Source organism: Rhineura floridana, chromosome 1, assembly GCF_030035675.1.
Source record: "Rhineura floridana isolate rRhiFlo1 chromosome 1, rRhiFlo1.hap2, whole genome shotgun sequence".
NCBI classification, from domain to species: Eukaryota; Metazoa; Chordata; class Lepidosauria; order Squamata; family Rhineuridae; genus Rhineura; species Rhineura floridana.
In genome coordinates this window covers 94427366-94451180 of record NC_084480.1, presented here as the reverse complement: position 1 = coordinate 94451180, position 23815 = coordinate 94427366, and the positions used below count along the sequence as shown (strand labels likewise).

The 23815-nt window shown below is 44.9% G+C and overlaps 1 protein-coding gene and 1 long non-coding RNA gene across 7 annotated transcripts in view; one reads left to right on the top strand and one right to left on the bottom strand.

Annotated features, from left to right (window-relative positions):
* The window catches only part of PTCH1 (patched 1), a 138931-nt gene extending 130264 nt beyond the window's left edge, over positions 1-8667 (bottom strand). The window contains exons 1-2 of one of the 4 annotated variants that reach the window (XM_061626467.1): positions 7145-8667; positions 5470-5662 (exon numbers count right to left, since the gene is read on the bottom strand). In XM_061626467.1, coding sequence (XP_061482451.1) covers positions 5470-5662; positions 7145-7531 — 580 coding nt within the window. In that variant the 5' untranslated portion in view covers positions 7532-8667. Of the gene's footprint in view, positions 1-3875; positions 3897-4896; positions 5398-5469; positions 5663-7144 lie in introns of those variants that run through there. The other 3 variants (XM_061626474.1, XM_061626477.1, XM_061626486.1) reach the window with 3 other exon arrangements.
* A 3091-nt stretch (positions 8668-11758) lies between these two features.
* Positions 11759-18534, top strand: LOC133384545 (uncharacterized). Of its 3 annotated transcripts, XR_009762623.1 has the most exons (6): positions 11759-12720; positions 13240-13368; positions 13575-13615; positions 15075-15155; positions 17470-17550; positions 17938-18534. It is a non-coding gene; the product is annotated as an uncharacterized LOC133384545 (long non-coding RNA). The 3 variants fall into 3 exon arrangements; XR_009762617.1 differs by lacking the exon at positions 13575-13615; XR_009762616.1 differs by having other exon boundaries at positions 13240-13615.
* The last annotated feature ends 5281 nt before the right edge of the window (positions 18535-23815 follow it).

Genomic DNA, 23815 nt, shown 5'->3' with positions numbered 1-23815 from the left:
GTTTTGTAAGGTTTTGATTTGAAATGAGCTTAACGGAAGCATCAGAATGGCATGGGGGTTATTTTCAATTTAACACTGCGGAATGCAAAAAATCCGTGCTGACTATAGCATACAGCCACTCTGTATAATATAGTACTCTCTACTGAGGACAAACATACAATGCCACCAGACTGTTGCTGTTGCTGCCTATGTAACAATGGATAAAAGGAATGAGAACCAATTTAAAATTAAGTGCCTGCTTGTTTTAATTAACCCTTCTAGAAACATATGAACTAAATTTATTGTTTTATATTGGGTATGATACTGAGATTTAATAAAGTGCATAAAACATAATGATTCAGTGTATTAGATTACAAAAAATATTGAGTTCAACTTAATTTAGCTTTGATAGTAGAAAGGATAATTCCTGCATTAACATGAAAGGAAGTCAGAACAGTGGCAAACCAAGAAGTTATTTTGTATCATATATTTTTCTTATTCTCTCAGGAGTAGTATTTATATTATGCATTCAATTACAGAGGAATTGTCACTGCAGTAATCAGGAGATTGTAGGCATTAAATTGTCAGGAAAAGTAGGTGGTAAGAGATGGGGTCCATCAATCATGAGGGATAGATTATGTGTGTCAGCCAAGGCAAGACGACTTCAGACCTAAAATCACGTGCATCCTTGTAAGCCCAATTGCAGTCAACTAGATTTATGAACATGCAAATGAGTTCAGGCCACAGCCTAAAACAGCTGGAAACAGAATTTTAACTTTTTATCAATAATTGTAGATATTCACATATTGTAAATGAAGAACTGAATGAATTTACTACAGAGGCTTCGCTAAAGGGATCCAAATTAAAAACAAGAGACTATAAAAATTGATTAATAGCAACACTGATCAACCTCTAAGGGCATACGCTACCATGTCTTCCACATTCCTGTTGTTGTTGTTATATGCCCTCAAGTTGATCCCGACTTATGGTGACCCTATGACTAGGGATTTCATGGTAAGCGGTATTCAGAAGGGGTTTACCATTGCCTCTCTCTGAGGCTAGTCCTCCCCAGCCGGCTAAGGCCTGCTCAGCTTGCCACAGCTGCACAAGCCCACCCCTTCCTTGTCCGCAACTGGGGGCAACTGGGCTCCTTGGGACTATGCAGCTTGCCCACAGCTGCAGAGGTGGCAGGGCACGTAACCCCTGAGCCACTCACTGTGGGGTGATCTTTAGCTGACCCTTGACACCCAGGAGACACGAGCGGGGATTTCAACTCACACACTCTGGACTTCCAGCCAGGCTGTCCTCCCCACTATGTTATACCAGCTGGAGTTCCACATTCCTATCTACACACTAATCATAAGGTGAATTCTACCAGATCAGATCATCTATCCAGTATCTTGTTCCTAACCAGTTGCTTCTGGGATACCTCAACCAGGACATGAAGCCAATAAACCTTTCCTGTTATTGCTCATCAGCTTCCCAACATGCTGCCTTTGAGCCTGGGGACAGTATAGTCATCACAACTTGCAGCCTGGATGCCCAGGCCAGGGCAGACACATATCATAACCTTCTGACAGCCATCAAGAGACCTGAGAAAACTGTTGGGGCAGCCCCTCACCCACCTTCCTTATGCCCTGAAGTGAGAAGGCCCAGGAAAAGGAGCTTGTGGCATCAACTCCTGAAGAGACTATCAGTCAGCCTGAGAGGACTCTTTTGCTCTATATTTTATTCCATTTATTTGTTTTTTATGATTATTATTTTACTATTGTTAAGTTGCCTTGGCAGAAAGGTGGTATATAAATGAAATAAATAACATAGTATTAACTGATAGATCCATTCTTCATTAATTCATCTAATCTGCTTTAACAGATCTAAGCTAGTGGCCATCGCATCACATTCATTTATGGAATTCACCCCCACCATTCAGTTATGTGCTGCATGAAGAAATGTTTCCTTTTGTCTGCTCTGATCATCTGCCAATCAGTTTCATTGGATGAATTCAAGTTGTAGTATTATGAGAGAGGGAGAAAAACTTTTCAATATTACTTTCTGTACACTATACCTAATTTTATAAACTTCTATCATATCCCCATCTTAACCACTTTTTTCAACTGAAGAGTCCCAAATGTGGTAGATTCTCCTCATAGAAATGATGTTATCTGATCATTTTGGTAATCCTTTTCTGCATTCTTTCTTGCTGTACAATGCTCTTTTTGGGTTGTGGCATCCAGAACTGTGCAGAACACTCCAACAAGTTTTGTCACATCATAGGTTTGTATAATGGCATTGTAATATTGCCACTTTTATTTCTGATTTCTTTGTTAATAATCTCTTGAGCGGAATCTGCCTTTTTCACAGTCACTACGCATTGGGTTGACATCTTTACTGAGCTATTATCTCAGAAGTCCAAGATCTATTTGCTGGTTAATTACTGCCCGTTCAGATCCCATCAGTATATATGCCATGTTAGATTTTTTTTTTCTCAAGATGTGCCACTTTACACTTGCTTGCATTGAACTGTGTTTGGTCTTTTGTTGCCCGTCACCTAGTTTGGAGAAATTGTTTTGGAGCCCTTTATGGTCTGCTTGCATTTTCATCACCTTGAATAATTGGTGCCATCTACTAACTTGGACACCTTAACTCTAGATAATTTATGGACAAGTTAAACGCACCAGTCACAACACAAACCTTTGAGTGACCTAATTTGTTATCTTCTTTTTACATAGGACTCCCAGATTTTGTTTCCATAGTGCCACCTACTCCAAGACATATGCTCAATTAGCATTCCCACACCCCATGTGTTTACCAAACTGGAAGAGCTGTAGCTCAGTGGTAAAGCACATGCTTGGCAAGGAAGAAGTCAGTGCCTAGCATCTCCAGATAGGAAAAGACTCCTTTCTGAAATCCTGGAGAGTCACTACCAGCCAGTGTAGGCAATACTAAGCTAGATGGATCAGTGGTCTAACTAAGTATGAAGCAGCTGCCTTAATTCCTCTATGCTCCAGAGCAGCCTTTCCCAACCAGTGTGCCTCCAGATGTTGTTGGACCACAACTCCCATCTTTCCTGACCATTGGCAATGCTGGCTGAGGCTGATGGGAGTTGTAGTCCAACAACATCTGGAGGCACACTGGTTGAAAAAGGCTGCTCCAGAGTGTTCAGGCACTCAGTCCTCACAAACATATGTTAAAGACATCTCTATTTTATTCACTATCTGCCACTCAAATAGCTGGGACTGTGGTTGCTATAGGCTATTCAATCAACTATGAAATACTCCTATCTGTTCACATCTCTCAGTGTTCTTTCTCACAAGTAAGTGGGAAAGTAGTAAATGTCAACAACCACATCCTGGAAACCTTGGTTCAGTGCCTGCAGTGGGGCTTAACACTAACAACATGACTACCAATCACATTGTGGTTTGTTTGTTTTTAATTAAAAAACTGGTGCATCCCCCCCCCAACTTTCATCAGGGACACAGCACATGGGAGGTAAGATTTTAGTGAAAATTACACACCCCACAATCAGCATAAGAAAAAAAAAGCTCCCATTGGCATCAATCAGATTTCCCCTCAATGCTAATTACCATGGGGAGGGGGAGAAACATAATTTTCACCAACATTACAGCTGCAGATGGAAGATTTAAGCCTCCGCTCCCCATGAATTGCAATCCTGAGGTAAACCCAAATAGTCACACCAGGTTTTTAATTTTAAAATCCCACAACATGATTGCTAACCACATCATTAATGTAATGTGTAGCTAGGCCCTTAATTATTATTTCTAGAATGCCTACATTGACTAGATACTGTACATAAATTATAATAAAGACACAGGCCCTCTGATCCACTGCAGTTAACACTGCCTGAGTGTACACAAAGGTTCCTTATGCTTACTTACACAAAGACTGTCATTTCTTTTCTGAAGACTCTTAAGTTGTTCTTCTTAAAGCCAGCAGTACCTTTGCCAGTGGAATCTATAAAACACGAGTGGGAAACCTGTTGTCCTCCAGACAGAGGTTGTTGGACTACAACACCCATCATCCCTGACCCTTAGACACACTAGCTGGAGCTGATAGGAGCTGAAGTCCAACAGCATCTGGAGGACCACAGGTTCCCTTCCCTGCTGTAAAAGTACACTCTACCTCTTACATCCTCACTCTTCATGAAGGGAGGAAGACTTCCTTCTTTTGTATGGTGTAGACTAATGGGTGGAAGAATTAGTTTAATCAATCAGATTTCTGCGCATAAATATAGCAATGATGATTATAAAAACCAGTGTTATCAATTGTGAGCCAGAAACTCCTTATCAATCATTTTAGCTAAATCCTTACTAACGTCATGGTGATCACTTGTGTGAGTATTGAAGACCAGAATGCCACAGCACATCTCCTTACCAAGTTAAAACTATTTTACCTAAAACAGGACCTCACATTTGCTTGGGAATAAAGTTTCAGTGGAACTTATTTCTGAATACACTCACTTACAGAGTCCATGCTCTCTTCTTATGCTGATGGGGATTCTTTAAACAAAAACAAAATGTCACTCACATCAAATAGGTTTTGTGTAAAACTCTGAGGAAAGACTCTCTTGAGGTGAAAAATGCCATGGAAATTTACAGTGTATAAGAGCATCAAAATCACCCACCAATCCACTTAGCAACTACCATTCATGAAAATCAGATAAATTTAAATAAATATAACAAGTTTACTCTTAACCTAGTCTAGCCTGCATACTCTCCCTTGTGTAAAAAGTACATGTTCTTCGATAAACTTAAAAACAACAGGTTAAACTTGCTGAAGAAACAATATTCGCCTTTAAACACACACACACACACACACACACACATGGAGATCAGTAATCTGCTTTGCAAACATTCCAACCTGCGTTCCAGTCTGTGCTTCACTTTTCCATTTTTTTACCTTGAGACAAATGTTTTCCCCCCTCAAAGCTGAAAGCTGTCCAAAAAAACAGGACCACACACAAGCATAGCCCTACCGAGTTGTGCTGATCACGTTCCTCCTGTTCCTGCTGCTGCTAAGGACACACATATACACACTCACAAAATGGCGGAGGGGGTGGGCTACTTTCCAGACAGGCTTTCCTTTCATGCACTTGAGAGGAAAGAAATAGTCAGCTCACACAGCCAACCCCCTGCCCTGACACCATGATCTCCTCCTTACAGAACACACAGGCAGAGACAGAAGGAAATTGTTGTGGACTTTTGGGGGGTACAGAGCACATCTCCCTTCTCTCTCTCTCTCTCTTGTTTTACCACACAATGTAGCCACCCTCCCTCTCTCCCTCCAACTGCACCTCAAGAAATATTACCCTCCAGAATGGATTACAGCTTGTATACAGTCCATCTGGCTTGCAGCCAACATTACTGAATAACCAACCATTCCCCCTTGGTGAAAAGAAGAACTTACAGCCCCCTCCCCCCAAACCCCTACAATTTCAGGAGAATAACAATAAGGGTAGGGATCAAACCTTACCTTCTACCCAGAGCTCCTCCACATTGGTTTCAAGATTGGCTGCTCTTAATCCCACAGCAAAAGCCCCGAATATCAGAAGGCCAACCACCAAAAATTTCCCACAGTTTTTTTGAATGTAACAGCCCAGTTTAAATAACAGTCTCTGAAACTTTGCTCTTAGCCACAGTGGTGATTTTCTTCCAGTAGCCTTTCCCTGTAATGCAAGGAAAGGTTTTGTCAATAAAGGGTCTGTTAACAATCACACACACACAGTGTGGTGAATTTTGCAAATAAAGAGCATGATATACATGCACAAAGCAGTAAGTGTTTTAAAAGCATCATATATGGGTTGGATCAATAGCAACAGTAACTTGACAACCTAGAGCATCCGGCAGTCATATGTGCAAAGTGTTTCAACCTTCTCTTTCTCTCTCACACACACACAGTTGCTCAGTACACACTATCTTATCTAAAGCAGCATATCCCTTGCCTTCTAAAGTCTCCCCTATCAATTCCATTTGCAAAAATAAAAATCATTCAAGTAGGTAAAATGGACAGACGCTGGGAGAAATAAACAGAGCACATTATTTTAAACAGAACTGTCAAGCAATTGGGGGGGGGGAGAGAAGAGAGAGATCATTTCCATCATCCCCTGTTCTGGAGGGCTTATGAGGGTGGATGGGAAGAGCCTAATCATAAATTGTTGTCATCCATCCATTGCCTTCCCGGCTCCTAAGCCCCAACTTCATAGTAAACTCATGGGCCACGTGGTCTACAACCCTGTTAACATCATACGCTGGTAATAGTTATTCATTTCCATACGGTTTGGAGATGCTGTGTGATCTGAATTAGGAAGCTGAGCAGCCATCTGTAAATTTAGGACAATATTTGTGAACGGAAGAGGGCAGCCACATGGATTTCGTGCCCTCCCCCTTAAAACAATTGCTCACTCAAATGAAAAGATCACGTAAAAAACGTTGCTTATTTTGATATTTATTTATTTATTGCATTCTCTGCAAAGTTAACTTTTCCAAAATTGTTACTCTCGGCGACTCTCAAGGCGAAACGGAGGACTGTGTGCGCGCGCGTGCAATCTTGACCAGGACGGGGGAGATTTAAGGTAGCAATTTGTTTACAACTTTCACTCTGCTCTCTGCAGCTGGTGGTGAAAGATGGCATTCGGTGAGATTCCTTTCCTATGAAAACTTAGTCGGCAGAATAAAAGCAAAATGTGTATGGGAATGTGTATGGTTAGACGGAAATGTAGAGTATTGGAATTGTTTTTCTTGTTCAAAACTTTGGGCTTGGACGGAAAATCAAAGAGGAGAAAGATTGGGAGGGAGGAAGGAGAGAGAGAAAGAGAAAAGACCTAGCGATCACCAAGAAGGAAGGGACGGGGAAAACACACACACACACACACACACACACACACAGAGTGTGAAACCATACCGGCTAAGTTTGATTAGAGATCTGCAAAGCACAAGCACACACCAGGAAAGGTGGCTTCAAGACGGGAGGAAAAGAGGATTGTCTCTCTACCAGTCAGGTGTCGCGGACATCCACACACCCCCTGCCCACATGCATAACTAACATTCTCCCACTGTTTTATTGGCGACCCTTCCCTTTTAACCACCACAACCACCACCGCTTTTGAAGAAAGGAGTTCTGGCGAGGGAGCTAGATCTTGGAAAACCACCTTTGCTATCTGCTCTAAGGCGAACCCTGCATCACAGTAGCTCGGCCGCTGCAGATATTCCAGATCAGGAGGCGCGGCGCGTCTGTTCCCGCCGGTTCTTCTCCGCCTCCTGCTGCTGCTTCGTCCCGGCTGCTCTGGCTCTCTACAACCGCCTCCTCCATCTCCTCCGCCGCCGCTGTTCTCCGGCTCTGAGGCATTAACAGCTGAGGCCATGTTGCCGCCGCAGAGCCGGGGCTGCTGGCGCTGCTGTTGTTTTGGCGACCCAGAGGCTGGGTCCTCTGCGGTTCCCCCCAGCGCGCTGCTGCTGCTGCTTTGGGACGACCCAGGGGGACCGGGGGCTGGCTGACTTGGGGGCGATTCTCTGCTGCTGACAGACCACTTCTTCATACCGCGTTGGCTGCTGCTGCTGAAGTTGCTGCTCTAGCTGCTCCCGGCGAGTCAGACCCCAAGCCTTCCATTGCAACATTTCGTGATGATCCAGAGGTCTTTGCCGCTGCCGCGTCCCACATCCAGTGTGCGAGGGTGAGCGGGGCCAGGCACTCTCGGCGGCTTCGCCTTCCCCCCCTACCTCTGCTCTTTCGGCTTGAATTGCTCTCCGGGCTCTTCACCGTTCGGCCGCTTGATGAAAACCCAGACTCCCCCCTCCCCGCCCCGGTCTCTTTTTCTCGCCAAAGCAAAAGGAGGACTGGCGAGAGCCTTGATCTCAGTGCTGCTGCTCTGTCTCGGCGGGCTGTATCATTCTGCCTGGGTGCCGAGCTGTCGCTTACGAGCTCTCAGGGCTCCCACTCTCCGCGAGATGCGTGTGTCTCTCGCGCTTTCTTCCTCTGCGTGTCTGCGGCAGCAGGCAGCAGCTCCCTTGCTTCAATAGATGAGATGAAGGAGGGGAGGTGGGGGGAAAGGAACTCTCTCCATTTGGATAAAGAGGAGGAGGAGGGGTGAAAGGGAGAGGGGAGAAAGAGAGCTGGGGGGGGAGAGCTGAAATCCCGCCCCTGGGGCTGTCAGATGGCTTGGGTTTCTGGGCTGCTATTGGCTCAAAGAGGGCAGAAATTACTCAGCAAACATGACTATTATTAGCTGCTTAGCAACAGCTCACCAAAGTAGGGAGACCACCCAGGCAGGGAGCCCTTGTGTGTGCATCTCCAACTTCAGGGGAGCCTTAAAGAGATCCAGCCTTCTTTGCATGCAATACTTCCATTAAGGAATGCTTCACTGTTTTTCTCTCTCCCCCTTCTCCCCCCCTTTTTCTTTTTCTTCCTTTTCTTTTTAGTAGAAGGCAAGAGCTTGAAAGAGAGGGAGACGCTTTTAAAGCTGAAGTGCAGAATTTCCTCACGATCGACATACTAAAATATCGATCCCCCCATTTGGGGGAAAGGGGGGAGGAGAGAGAGAAAGGACGTAGAGAGGCTAAACGATATCCGAAGTCTTTAAAAGAAAACCGCTTTTACAGGCACTTTGGCCTGAAGCTGCAACGAATACTGGGAGGTCCGAGATGAATTCCTAGGCTTGCACAAATCATGACAGGGTGGTAGACACTGCGGTGTACAGAGCCAGATATTTCCCTCTCCCTTTCCCTCTCCGAACCAAAGAGAAGCCTACGTTCCTTGCAAGAAAACAGCCTGCTGTATTGAGAAAAAGACCACAGTGAAACCTTAATACTTGAAATAACAGATTGAAAACCTGAAAGCAGCCAAGTTGCTTGCTTAAGCGCGGGTCGGGGAGATCCAGTTTAATCATCCTTAAGAGCAAGACTGTTCAAGTCTATAAAAGCATTTGCACCAGCTCTCCAAATTTTCGTGTATTTAGAAGTAGACGCGATATACATTCATATTTATTGTATATCGATTTTTTGCAGCGGTAACACGGTTTACCGTACTCGTAAGCGATATCACGAGGATATTATATCTCCCGTTTATTTTTTCAAACGTTTACTTCGCTACGATATTGTTTACTATGCAATTACCAGGAGTGAAATTTCGCACGTGCCCGTGGTTATTTAACCACTACCTTAACCCCGTGCAGAATTTAGACAGTGGGCAGAATTCTGCTTGCAGAAAGAATGGAAGACCCTCGTGTCGTGCGTATGTCTTTCTCTTCCCGCCACCTCTGTTAAGCTTTCTTCTCTCTCGTTCGCTTTGTCTCTCTCCCACCACCACCACCCCGCTCCAGTTTTCAGCACCGAAAAATTTACAAGAGTTTAGCGTTGATTGAGAGTGAAATGTGGGAGTGTTGCTTTAAGGGGAAAGCTTGTGTGTATTCATTGAGGAAAATCCAGGGAGGGAGATTGGAAGGACCTCACATTCAGAAAAGGGGAAGGCCAATGGAGGCGGGCTGAGGCTTTCACGTGACAGAGTGGCTCGAGGTTGTGCAAACAAGGCTGGGCTTTCCCTCTGCACGAAATCTTGCGCTGCTAAGCGCCGCTGCCTCTTTGCTTTACGCACAGAGCCGAAGCCAGGCAGAGGAAACTTAGAAGCATCTCACCCAGCTACGCAGGAGAGCGCGGGCTTGGTCTCGAGGCGTAAGGGAACGCAGCCACTAACCCGTTCCACCCCTTTCTCCCCAGGAGAGAAAAATATCAGACAAGCCATAATACATTCGGAAAGGTCTCTCCCCTTCACGTTGTCCAATAGCAAGCCGCGTCGAGTCCTGCTAGCCAATGGCGAGAAAGGAGAGGACTTTTCCATTCAATTCTGCTCTACATTTGGGGGTGCTGCGGTAGCCGTGCCCGGAGGTTCAGAGAACTGAATTCTACCCATTCACCCCTCTCAAATATTCAGGGCACTCTGGAGATCTTTTCTGAAATGTAATCATTGTAAGGATAGAGATTTCATGTTATAGGGTCTCTGGTACAGATCTAATGCTCTTTCCCCCCTCCGCCGCCCCCCGCGTTGGCACCCACGACACATACGCAAAAAAGCGCGCTCGGTTCTAAAAATGTCTAGTTCCTCCCAAAGGCACGTGCGGCTCCCGAGCTGGAAGAAAGGGGGAGGGGGTCCAGCTACTGACGAATTGCCTTGGCGTAGAAAACTAACTGGGAGTCGCATTAAGGCTATGACAGGCAAGCCGCTTACTCCAGATCAAACACTAAAGTAACTCCTAGTGGAACTTCGATTGTGCTTGTGCTACAACAACTCGCCTATTCTGCGGCAGTGGCGTGGTTGGCCGTTTCAACAGTCTGGCGGCTGCCGATTCGCATCAGCAGCTAATCCTGAGCGAAGGGTATGTGGATTGCAGTTTTGTACAAATTTACAAGTAACCCGCCGTTGATTTCAATTGAAGAAGGGCCGTACCTCAGTGAAAGACCACGGGTTCAGTCCCCAGCACCACCAGGTATGACTAGGAAAAACTGAGTTGGATTAGCCAATGGTTCGAATAAGGCAGCTTTCCATGCTGTTGGTTTCCCTCTCCCTCTTTTACACTGAGGACTGCATTCATACAGTACTTTCCCAACCCATAACCGAAATCGCTGCCCACGGGACTTCTGTCTCAACGAGGGGAACAGGATGCTGGAGTAACTCTCTGGAGGAGGACTATGTGAACATAGCGGAACGCGAACAATCAATACGTTGTGGCCAGGCAGTTACATGCGATGGGACAAATACACCAGAGGAAAGCATCCCTTCATTCTGAACGTAGCAGTGATCTAGAATAACTACCCCGCTCTAGTTTCATTTTGTCAGTCACTAATGGGGTTTAAAATGCCCCATGCACCCTCTCAAAAGCATATATTGAAAATCACGCTAACCCTGGCACAGTTACAGTACACGTTAACCAATCCTGAGTATGTACTATTGCTTAATGCAGTGTTTCTCAACTGGTGTGCCTCCAGATGTTGTTGGACCACAATTCCCATATTTCCTGAACATTGGCAATGGTGGCTGAGGCTGATGGGAGTTGTGGTCCAACAACATCTGGAGGCACACCGGATGAGAAACACTGGCTTAGTGTATGGAATAAACTTGACGTGATGTATTGTGTGCATGTATGTGCCTGGGCAGACAAAAACAAAATGTGGCTCGAGACAGGACTTACGGGAGAAAACTGCTGGTGTGGTATTTACACTGAGCAACATTACCTAATGGCCGCAAGCACACTAACAGCAGCATCCATTAGTTGATGAGCCCCATTGCCACCCTTTCTCATTCTTCACTAACTTTCTGTTCCACGTGTCACAAGAGGCATCAAGAAATTCCCAGTCCTGGAGCAGGGTTTACATGCGACAAAACACGATTAGGATCCAGCTGTAAAAAGCCTAACGGGGCGCACAATTTATTGCCTTGGGCTGCAATCCAACACACACTTACCTGGTAGTATGTTTCATTGCACCCAATGGCGCTTACTTACTTCTGAGTAGGCATGTATTGGATTGCAGCCTTGATCTCCTTTTTCGTAATTCCACATTACAGAACGCTTTCCCCCCTCTCCTCCCTATACAAAGTCCTCGCCTTGTGTCGGTAAAAATGTTGGTTCCAAAACGCAATCTGAAAGCTCAAATTTAGCAAGCCCTATCTGAATATCCTCCTTCTCCCTCTGCCCCCATCTCTCTGTGGTCTGGTTCATTTAATACACAAGAGATGAATTACCTAAGGGATCCAATTGGCCTGTTTCTCTGTGTGTATATATACTGTCAATGTAAAAGTCTTGTCTCAACTTGGGTGGTCGAAGCGGAGGACGCCCCCAATTTGCCTCATTGCTGATGCACGTGAAAGAGCGCCGCTGCATTCCCAGCGATATTGTTGCTCCTAATCAATCTGTCCTTCCTTATTTACATTCGTAAGCATTGTTACCTTTAATATCCATGGCCCACGCATGTAGCTGCGCCTGGACAGCAGGATTTGTCAACTTCAAGGAATCACGAGGCTCCTGTGGATTTAAGAAATACTGAGCGCTGCCTTTTTTTTTTTTTAATATTGAGGGAGGCCTGTCGCACTCCATGCGGGCTATACGGACCGGGCCTGGTGTTCTTTACATCTTGCTTTTCCACGTGGCCTGAGAGAGGGGAGGGACAAGGAGCCCAAGACCTCCAGCGCGCACAGGCCAGTAATCTCCTCAGCTGGCCCTTTCTTCCACGACTCGCGCTCGAGCTTATACATCATCTTGTGTAGCACGGGATCTGCATTTCATTAGAAACCACTGGCACCACAACAAGCGCCCTTCCACCGCACAAACAATAGCGCACGCAAATCGCAAATGCACGCCTACCAGCCACCATAGAGAAGTCCTCCTAGGTGGCAAGATACTCCCAGTGTTTCCATCTGCCCTTGCTATACATAGATCGTCAAGGGCGGCCTTGCAGCCTCCGGTTACGTTCATAAAGTGAGACGATGTTGAAATAAACCACCTGCCTTAAGGAGAGGAAAGAGAGGCAAGACATGAAACTGTACAAGGAACTGACCAGGGCGGTTTTGTATCCTCTTTAGTTGTCCATGTGCGCAGTGTGCGTGACAGACGCGCAGACTGATCCAATGCATGTTTACTCGGAGTCAAGTCCCCCTGTATTCAGTGGACCTGACTCGCTGATACAGCGTGCATAGGATTACAATTTATTTTTATAAATAAGGACATTGTCATTTGCAAAGGTATAAATGGAGATATTTCTTTTAAAATAAATGTCCCTTTCTCATAACCCAGAAGGGCAGTCGTTATTTCCACATGAGAAGGGCTAAGGGGTAGTGTTCCTGGCAGAGATGGGACTGAAGTAAGACCTAGGACAGTCTTTCCCTCTGTGTGTGTGTATGTGTGTGTGAGAGAGAGATGGGCCATACTGCCTCTCACCTTGAGAACAGTTTATTTCATTTCCTCTCAGGTTTATTTGAACCAGGTTGGCCAAGGCTCAGCCTGCTGGCAGTGCCAGGCTATCCCTGGTGTAAGTAAGGCTAATGGGTTATATCCAGATGTAGTCATGCATAGACCAGACCCACTGAAATCATGATGACTAACAATTCCCATTGATTTCAGTGGCTCTACTCTAAGCACAGCTATGTCTGGCTCCAGCACATTATACCTGGGAAAATAAAGACCAAAATCCTTCTGAGCATGTGCAGAGTGTATTTCTCTCTCTCTGGTTTATTTAGTACCTCATGCCTTTCTTCTGACAGGGAACTCGAGTACAAAGCTATATTCCCAGGCCTCACTGGCCCGACCCAGATGTGCTTATCTTCATGAAGGTCGCCTTGCCTGCTACATCATACGCCTTCAGGCTGTAACTTCTGACAGAGGACTGCTAAGTATACTTCTGGGATGAGTGGACAGTCTTTCAGATAACTGGATGTGTTTTCCTTGTTAGTTTTGAACCTAGTAGCTACTGGAGCCAGACTCAACTATTTAGTGCCTAGGAAAGCTCTCAATCACATGGTTCCTAAAGTAGCATAGTGCTGTTTTGTCTTCCTGTTACACACTTTAAATACTTTGTTTGTTTTAATATGCATACTAGGTAAGGGAATATCAGCCTGTGCCTGAATGGGTTAAAAACAGGTAAGCTTTGCAGTTATATATACTGTAACTCTTAACCAAACCATGTACACTTGTGAAGTGTAACTCAAAGGACTGCAGCTCAATCCCATGCCTATTTGCTTGGAAGTAAATTCCACTCAGCTCAATGAAGTTTACTCCTAAATTAGTGTTACATAAATTTTGAACCTAAAGCTGTGAACCTAAGGTGCTTGATGGGAAAGTTTAAATCAGATGAGTAGGACCTACTCCCAAGTAGATGTGCTTTAACTCAGAAATAAGTCCAACATTAGTTTGAAAGAAAGTTTCGTTCAAATCAATAGGACTTAACTCCCAAGTAAATGTGACTGCTCTCCAGTCAAGCACAATTGATTTCCATTAAATTTACCTCTGAGGAAGCATACATAGAAGGAAAAAATAAAATTGGTACCGGGCAGTTTTAGAGGCCCCTTTTTGTGCATACATGTGTGTTTCTGTGCACGTATGGACACACACACACATAACTTTTCAGACTGCTTTTTGCCATTTGAACAAAGCCCACCGTCAACATCGTTCAGATAAGGTGTGATCATGCTTATAATTAGATTCGCTCATTGCCGGTTTCTCCCCACCTTTGTTTGGCTGGCTTCCACTTCAGCATCCACTATGGCTGCAGCCGTAGCAGCGGCAGATGCGCTGTTTAAGAGAGGCACTTTGCAAAGTGCAAGCCAGGGCTTGGGAAAGGCCCCTGAACTGCATGAATCAAGCCACATTTGGCTCGGGCCCCCTCCCGCCTTCCTTCTCTGTCCCCTCCTCGGGACAGTAAGAAAGGGAACTGCTGCAGCCAACTTGTCAAAATAATGCGGCTAATTACCCCTGATCTCCTTTAATGGAAAGCTGCTTCACACGCCACAAATGAGGGATCTACAGCACATACACTCAGGAGAGCAGGCGTATCGCCCCGCAGAGATCTCCAGGCGAATGTGCCACAAAAGTCTCAGAGAGCCCCAAGTTCACCAAAAGGCAGGAGGGAGTTCATCAGGATGGGAGCCCCCTGCGCTAAGGAGCATGGGAAGGGCAGCAGACAACCTTAGAGTAGAGGTGTCCTCAGGGATGGGGAGTGGAGAACCACAAGTGGGTCTACACTCTGATCTAAGGTGGTTTGTAACAGTGGTAGCATCATTGGCTTTGCCAAATGTGGGGTTGACTTTTCTCGTTCACATAAAAACAACACTTCTTAATACGATCAAGAAAGTTACTGATTTTTTTAAAAGCCTGAGCTTCTAATTCTCAACATATATAGGGTTTTTCTTTTTTAAAAAAAAATGAGAGTAGAAAAGTTACAAAACAGAAAGGAAGGCAGGGCTCCTTGACATTAAATTATGTGGAAGATGGAATTTTTGGCCCATGCAGCTTTCCTAACATCCATATGATACCTTGCTCCTGAACTAAATCCTTTGTATGCCTCTACAGTAATTTATTTGTTTATTTATTAAATTTATAGCCCACCTTTCCTTCAAGGAGCTCAAGATGACATACATGGTTCTTCTCTCCATTCTGTCCTAACAACAACCCTGTGAGGCAGGTAAGTATGAGAGACTGGGACTGGCCTAAGGTCACCCAGCAACCTTCATGGCTGAGTGAGGATGTGAACCCTGGTCTCCCAGGTCCTAACACTCTAACCATTACACCACACTGGCTCTCAGGAGCACTACCCATCCTTTGTATGTGGTTATTGCAGTGAAAGAAAAAGACATAGTAGCAAAACAAAAAAGTGGACCTTGTGTCACAGACTGGATGAAAGGTGAGTGGTATCTGAAAAGGTGAAAGGTTGGTACTCTAAAGTGTAACCAACCTTATGGTAGTACACAGGTGCATACTCTGTGACAAGCTCCAAAGCCCTTCCTTAGCTAATCCACTTTCCACTGAATGGTTTTGCCATCACGAGGATTAGAAGCTCAGACTTGAAAAATAAAATGAAATCTAATAATCTCCCAGGGGTGGGGAAGCTGTGGCCCTCCAGATGTTGTTAGGTTCCAGTTCCCATCAGCCCCAGCCAGCATGGGCAATGGTCAGGTTTGATGGGAGCTGCAGTCCAGTAATATCTAGAGGCCTGTGGGTTACGCACCCCTGCTCTAGCACATTTTATTTTAACTTAAAAGCCAGTCCCGAGCTTTCCTGGCAGTTAGCTTTTTGGCTTGAGTGTTCCTTCCCCAGGTGTTGCTTCTGGCTATTTAGTTGTGGTTATTTGGTGCTTTGTATTCTCAGAGACACTATCTTCTAAACAAATAAAATAAAAATTGCATGAAATATCCTCTCATGACAAACCCTAAGAAAAGCACGTGATTCTGTAGGATGGGCATATATTTGCCCAACCCAAGCCAAAAGTCACATTTCCAACTTTACATTGCTGAGGTGTGACAAATTGCCACACATTCAGATACACACACACACCATCCTGAAAGATAAATTTTGGGAAGAGGGTTAGATCCATTCTTTTTAGTCTAAACTTTATAACCCTGGGCCTCTCTAAATGAAGAGAGGTGGGATGCTTGAACTCTTAAGTGTAACATAAACAGCAATGGCTTAGCTTATGTCAAGCAGTCAATTATCTCTTGGGTTTGCAAGAATGAAAGCAAAGGTAAGGGAGTGAGGGAGGCCCACAGTAAAGGGAGGGATCACAGTAAAGTCCAGCACCATCTGGGGAATTTGAGTTAAGTGGTAAAGTTTTTCCTTGATTGGAATCAATTTTGTTATGCTATCCTAAGGGAGAATGCCTTGCATGTAGAAAAACAGGATGTCAAAGTGATGGGATCAACCCAGCTTCCACCCTCCCCTTGACATATTTTTCTATGTGGGAAAGATTGGGGGGGCAGGGAGTAGGGGTAGGAGAGCATCCAAACATGGAATCACCCTCCATGTGTAGTTAGGAACGTATGTACTGCTTGAATCAGCTGTTTGTATAAACTGGCCCTCATCAATTGAAATAGGTTGAGAGGTAAGGGGTTTAACATTCTATTTACTGGGCCAGTCACCTAATCTATGCATTACAGAATGTGGTGGGAGACTGGGCAGGGGTAGAATTTTGTATCATTTTGGGTTGCAGATGGAGGGAATAATATTTTAATGCTCTCCAAAACTGTTCTTGTAATTGCATTGAAAGTAATTAGGAAATTGACGGCGGCGGGGAGGAGGGACGATTTCCCCCTCCTCCTTTCTCCTACGCAAAATGAGTCTCTTTTTCCCCGTACCTGCATATAATAAACTAACACATCAAAGAGTAAGGTCTAATCAATGTGACCTTTATGAGAATATAGCACCCCAACTTGCAGTCTGAAACAATACAGTGTAGAATTCTAGCACCTCATTCTTCATGTCTAGGATGGCGCAAACAACAAGGTATGACTTGAAAAGCATCTGAAGCCTTTCATTATTACCTAGCTAAAGCTAAGCAGGTTTGGGTCTAGTTAATGTCTTGACAGGATGGGAACCACATATATGCCACCTGAGTGGGCCCATGATGGAAGAAAGGTAGGATATAAAGAGGAGAAGGGGGGAAATGACAGGAGAGGAAGGGTTTTGTGGCTGTTCTAGCAATGTGTAAGAACTCTAGATCTAATCCTGTGCTCTGATGAAGGAGCCAGTGGTAGTTACACCAACCAGCATAGAAATATAGGAAGCTGTCTATACTGACTCATACCACTTATCCATCTAGTTTTGTCTCAATGGTTTTTAACTCTGCCATGGTAGAGAATGTGTGTGTGTGTGCATTTGCGCACAAAGCCTAGCATTGCAATCCCTTTGACCCACTGCTGAATCCACACATTTATTAGAGATATAGGCGTGAGAAATGAAAGGGAAGTAAAACAATTCAGACTCAGTGCCTGCCTTTCTTTCAGGCTGCTAATCCGGTTTACACATCACGCCTCCATCTCTGAATAGGGCTTTATACACTGCAGCAAAGGCAGAGGAAATAAAAGGTAAATTGTGTGTGTTTGTGCATAAGGATAAAATCAGATAAGACAGGGATATTTTAATTTACAGCCTTGTCAGTTTTCTGTCTGCTGCACCTTGAAAGCAATTTGGAAAGGGGAATATAAAGAGGGGAGGGGTTTCTCCCATGCAAAATGAACAGCGCCTTTCCTAATACCTTGTAGAATATTACAACCCCATGCCATAATCTGTAAATAAACTGACACAAAAATTAGATAGATAAATTAAGAAAGTTCTTTTCTTTTTAAATATCCTTACTTAGGACTGCACATATGTCCATATTAACCCAAGTCTCTAGGAATGCCTCCCTGCCCTGACTTTATTTTTAACTACTTTGAATCTGTACTGCCAGTTTTTTCTTTTTCTTTTTAAAGAAACCCATTTTCCAGGAAGAAAGCCCAGGCTGTCCTATGGAAGCTTCTACATAACAACACTTCCATTGATTTCTGAAGGACTTGGAACACAGGTACACCCACTGAACACACCGTGCCCTGTAAACTGTGGACCACAGTTTGCTTGAAGAAAACAGAAAGAAGCATGGGAACACAAGTTGGTGTTGAAAAGTTCCCTGTTCTAATGGTGGTACCAACAGCCAAAGGAGAAGACAGGTTGCACCGAAGCCAAGGTTAGGTTGGAAAGCTCCAGTATCTAGCATGTTTTGAATGGTTCACAAACTACCCACACCGACAGTGTGGTCCAGAGTGTTGGACTAGGACCCAGGAGAAGGACATCTGGGTTTCAAGCCTTGAGGGCACCCACAAAACTCACTGGGTGGCCCAGTCACTGTCTATAATGCTCCATCCTAAACACACCTACTTGGGAGCAAGACAGTCTAACTGGTTTAAAAAGAACTTACTTTCTGCTAAATAGTATGGTTAGGTAGCAGGCCCAAACTTCAGAGTTCCATCTATAAAATGGGAATAATGACCTGTTTCTTGAGGCTGTTGTGAGGATATAGCAAATAAATACTGTATGCTGCTCTAATGTTCTTATTATTTTAAATTTTGTACCTTGTGCTTTTTTTTTTGTAAGTCGCTTTGAGACACATGTGAAAAGCAGGGTATAAAGTTGTAAAGCATTTTCCACACAATCCAAGGGATAAATGCTGAAATCCCCTGCACCTTTACCTGGGAGTAAGTTCAACTGAACATAAAGGGAGTGACTTGCTAGGAAGTATGGATAGGATCAGGCTGCTGCACAAAAACAAAAAACAAGGCATGCCTAGGCTACAATAGGAATAGGGAACCTTTAGTTCTCCAGATGTTAGACTACACTTCCCATCAGCTTTTGGTATTAGTCATGCTGACTGGGGTTGATGGGAAATGTAGTTCAGTAACACCCCTGTCCTACAACATCAACAGTGCTAAAGGAGCAGTGGCACTGTTAGGGCAGGACTTTGGGGCAGGATCCAGAGCCCCATTCAGCAGAATGAGCAGTGTCAGGCTGGCTTGCCCCATTTTGAAGTAAGTGAAGTCATACACATTGCCATCTAAAAGAGAGGGCCCTGCAAGACCATTTTTGTGCAGAGTCTGAAATGCAGGGTGTAATTATCTGGGGTCTTGGAGGTCTTAGACCCCTTCCTTTTTTGGGAACAGGGTCCCAGTAGAGTCTCTTGGTCTCCAGCATCCTATGAGCCAATCGGTATGAAAGGGGAATATATTAGCCACTGAGAAGAGTCTTCTAACATGCTTCCTTGTGTTTTCCTGCTGATTGGAGCCAACCAGAGTGAAAGGTGGTGAATCAGCCACTGGAGAAGACTCTTCTCAGGAGCTAACACTCCTATTTCATACTTATTAGCTCCTAGGGACTTTTGTTGTGGGAGAAGGTGTTAACAAGGATCTCACTCTCAACCCAGCAGGAAAAAAAATGGGAGGCGGCATGGCTGTACCCTGCACTTCTGAATTTGTTACTAACTTCTGCTGAAATGACCTAACTATACCACTGTAAAGACGTGAGTTTACTACCGCCACCACTACTGCAAGGGGTCTCAATTCTGACCTACACCCATACTTCCACCATTCACAAAGAAATTGTTTACTATGACTTGGGCATTATAACCTATTAACCCCATGTATGCAACGGCAAGGTTTGGGTGTGTGTGCTGGGGAATAAGGGATCCGTTTTTAAATAAGAGGTATGCAAACAACCGGTAAGGATCTCTTTTTAATTGCTGGTTTTCTGTTACCTCACAAAGTCTGGCTTCATGTTTCATGAGGAAACATCCCATCCTGTCGTAGAGGCAACTGTTAAGTCCTAAGCTGTAAAACCTTCCAGCTTTTCAAAGATGAAGTTCAAAGGCTTCCTGCCACTACTAAGGAGCAGCGACCCGTGACTGGATCACACCCACACCCACTTCACACCCCCTACAAGCCTCCTGATCATCATCACACAGCGGCTTCGAAGAAGGCATCTCCGGAAAAAGAGCCCGTCTTTCCCCAGTCCTTCAAGACGCTTGTTTGGAAGTGAGCGCCCCACCTATCGCCACCCCCGTTTGGCTGTGAATGGATCCGAGTTTCAAAATAATCGCACCCCTTCCCAAGCCAAGGTGAAGATACACGTCGCTGTCTCCAGAGTAGTCTCAGCGAAGTCTGCTACTAAGCTAGTGGGAAAGGAATAGTCCAAAGATGAGCAACACGTTTTGTAGACCTTCTTCAGGCAAGGACTTCAGTGTAAGAAGCCAGAGCGTCAACTATGCCCAAACCAACTCTGTCTCTCTCTCTCCCTCCACTTGCTTTAAATGCGATTTGAAGGTAATACTGCTGTTGTGGGGTGGATGGGGAGTAACTCCAGAAGACACACACGACTTTGTCTTTCAATTCCTCCTCCCTTATACACAACAAAACCCAGCGCCTTTTCCAGCAATTTTCACTCCCACAAAAACAAAACCCTCCTCTCTCTCTCTCTCTCTCTCTCTCTCTCTCTCTCTCTCTCTCTCTCTCTCTCTCTCTCTCTCTCTCTCTCTCTCTCTCTCTCTCTCTCTCTCACACACACACACACACACACACACACACACACACACACACACACACACACACACACACACACACACACACACACACACACACACACACACACATATGCTTTCTCATCCGGAATGGGGGGGGGGAGGCTGGTTAGCGGAAGGCAGGGTGACGACCCTTCCAAGCGTGAAAATGGGTTCCAAGAGACCCCCCTAGACGTGAATTATGGCCGATCAATTCCATCCCTTCCACCCCCTGCGGCAGCAGCCCTCATCGCCACCTCCGGAAAAAGAGAAGCTTGGCTTGTGTGTGTGTGTGTTCGTGCAGTGACAGGAGGGAGGTGAGGCATCCTCCTCTCGCTCGTCTCCCCCTGCAAAAAGTCATCCTCGATTTCCTTCCTCTTGTTACATCCCCCCCAGCTGCCCGCCCGTTCCACCGTTGAATCAGATGCCACTTCGCTAAAGGACTTGCCATCTGCCAGGAGGTCTATCTCAGTTCACGCGTGCCCCCACAGAACCCCCCTTTTCTGTCTTATTTTTCAGACCAGAGGCCATTTTCCGTTGTCGTTGTTGCATCTTTTACTTACCATCTCCCCCTAAGCCCCTCAATGGGGTAGGGTGAGCTCCTGGTGGGGTTGGTAAATCCTATTCAGTGCCACCGCTGAGGCAGAGGACTTTGATAGCAGTACATCAATTTGCTTTTTCCTGATCCTTTCCTGCTTTCCTTCAAACCTCTCTTCTTCCTCTCTGCCCCCCCCCTCCACCAGGTCTGGAAAGGAACAGAAAGTGTAAAAAAAAGCCTTCTAGGTTGCAGGCATTCTACGGAGTGCTGAGAAGGCTCACAATTGCATGCCTGTTTCTATTAAGCGCTCCATCGTCCTCTCCATGTGGGTGGTCTGGCTTTCTCAATAGGCAGGACCTGTCAGGGTCACGTGATGGATCCGAAAAACTTTACCCTTTTTACAATAAACTCAAGGAAAGCAAAGTAAACTAACGTAACGTGCTATCAGAGCAGCCCTCCTGGGTAAACAGGCAGGCAAGCTTTCCTGGGAAGGTCCCTGGAGTAGATCCCAGGCATGAAATTGACAAAGTGGTTACAACAGCCCTCTGCCTCCCTCCTCCCCACAGTCCTTTCTCCGCTGCCTCTCTTTTCCCCTCTATGTTCATTTGAAATCATCACCCATCTCAACAGAACATACAGGTCTTTTTTCATTCTTGTGCATAATTCGCTTTAGCCTCACTTCCTTTCTTGTCCTGTTGGGAAGCAGAATAATGTTGGTTTTTGTTGTTGCAAGACGTGAGGGAGGCCAGGTGCTGGAATGCAGTTCCCTTGTTAAAATAAATACAGTGTTGAATGTGAAACGAAAAGAAAAAGGGTCCAGAGTTTTCCCTTTGCTGAAATGTTTACTCATTCTACCCACTGCTTGGTTTACAAATGTTTGGCCCTGCAGGATTTATGTTAATCCATTCATTCTCTCCCCCGCCCCCCCCGCAAAGGTTAACTAGGAAGAAGTATTTGCCCCTAAGGTGGCAAGCACACAGTGCAAACCAAAATGACTAGTCGGATGGGAAAAGATCATGACTTTTGTCTGTTTTGTCATTACAGGGTAACTCATAGATTCAATTCTTGAGAGAAGCAAAAAAGAAGGGAAAAAATTGTATGGCCTAACACTGTGCTGGTAACAAATGGGTGTACAATAGTATTATGAAAGTAAGTGTTTTTTCTTTAATGTACATCTTCTTTAATTGATTCAAACATCAATTAAAGTCCCAGGTCTGAAGGCACATAAGGCCAGCTCCCTGCTGAAGGTAAACCGAGTCAGGTCTGGTCAGTGCCTAGATGGGAGACCTCTTGGGAACCATATGTAAGCAGCCTTGGGTTTCTATCACAAAAAGAAAAGTGGGGTATAAATGTAACAAACAAATAAATGCACATGGGAATCAGAAGTGTCTCACAGCTACCTGTAAAACTGTATCATTCTGAAATCCAGAATAGTATTGTTCCAGGTATTAGTACTTCAACTATATTCTGCCACCAAATGGAACATTATTTGTTTAACAGGAGCAGCTTCCTTATCATAAAATTCTCTGTGTGGCTCAAATGTAAAAGGCGGCCATCTATGAATCATGAAATCTTAAAGGTTTGTTCTGTAAAGATTACTATAAGCATCACATTCCCAAATTATTATTGGCAGTAACAATTAGTCCTTCCCAATGAACTGTGGATGGATTTGGCTAGGGATTATCAGGTGGAATTTCTTAATTCAATTTCTTATTTTATTTCATTTTATTTTATGTATTATTACATTTATATCCTGTCTATCTTGCCATGAGCTCAAGGTGGTGTACATGGTTCTCCCACTCTCCACTGTATCCTCACATCAACCCTGTGAGGTAGGTTAGGATGAGAGACTGAGACTGGCTCAAAGTCACCAAATGAGCTTCATGGCTAAATGAGGATTTGAACCCTGGCCACCCAGATCCAACACTCTAAACTCTACATAACACTGGTTCTCAATTTGATTATGCAGCCGAAGCCAAATCACTTTCTCTCAATCTCGGTTCTCCATCTGTCAAATGGAAACAATGGTTACCTTCACAGGATTTCTGGAATAAAGAAGTACAGTATAAAAGTTGGAACATTCCCTTGTGTATGGTGCCACTGTGAGGTTCTCTCTCCCCTTGTAGTTAGGGTAGGAAGCGGTATCCTCATATGAATGGAGATCATGCCACCAAATCCTCTGCATTAGCACAGATAATTTTGGGGCACACACTCTGTGTGCAGAGGGTGGGGAGTCAGTCATGCTAGAAGCAACATGAGAGCCCAGAATCTTGTAGTACTTTAGGGAAGAGATGTAACTCAGTGGTACACCACATGCTTTTCAAAGGTCTCAGATTCAATCTGTAGGAGCTCCAGGTAAGTGATGGGAAGCACACACCCCATCTAAAATCCTGTCAGTCAATATAGGCCATCTGAGGTCCTCCAAATGTTGGACACCAACTCCCATCAGCCCCAGCAAGCATGGCTGATGACCAGGGTTGATGAAAGTTGTAGTCCAACAACATCTGGAAGGCCTCAAGTTGCCTATCCCTCATATAGACAATGGAATGCCATTGGAATTGTGATGTTTCTGGCAGCTGCTTAGCCTGGCTGCATGGTAGACCTTGCCCTTTTTGAATACTAAGGGTTGTCTAGTTGTGTTCCTCTGCTAGCAGAAAGCTCTTTGATCAAGTGGAAGCTTCCGTGAAGGAGAGGGGATGGGATTTCTCCCCCAAAATCTTCCTTTCTCCTG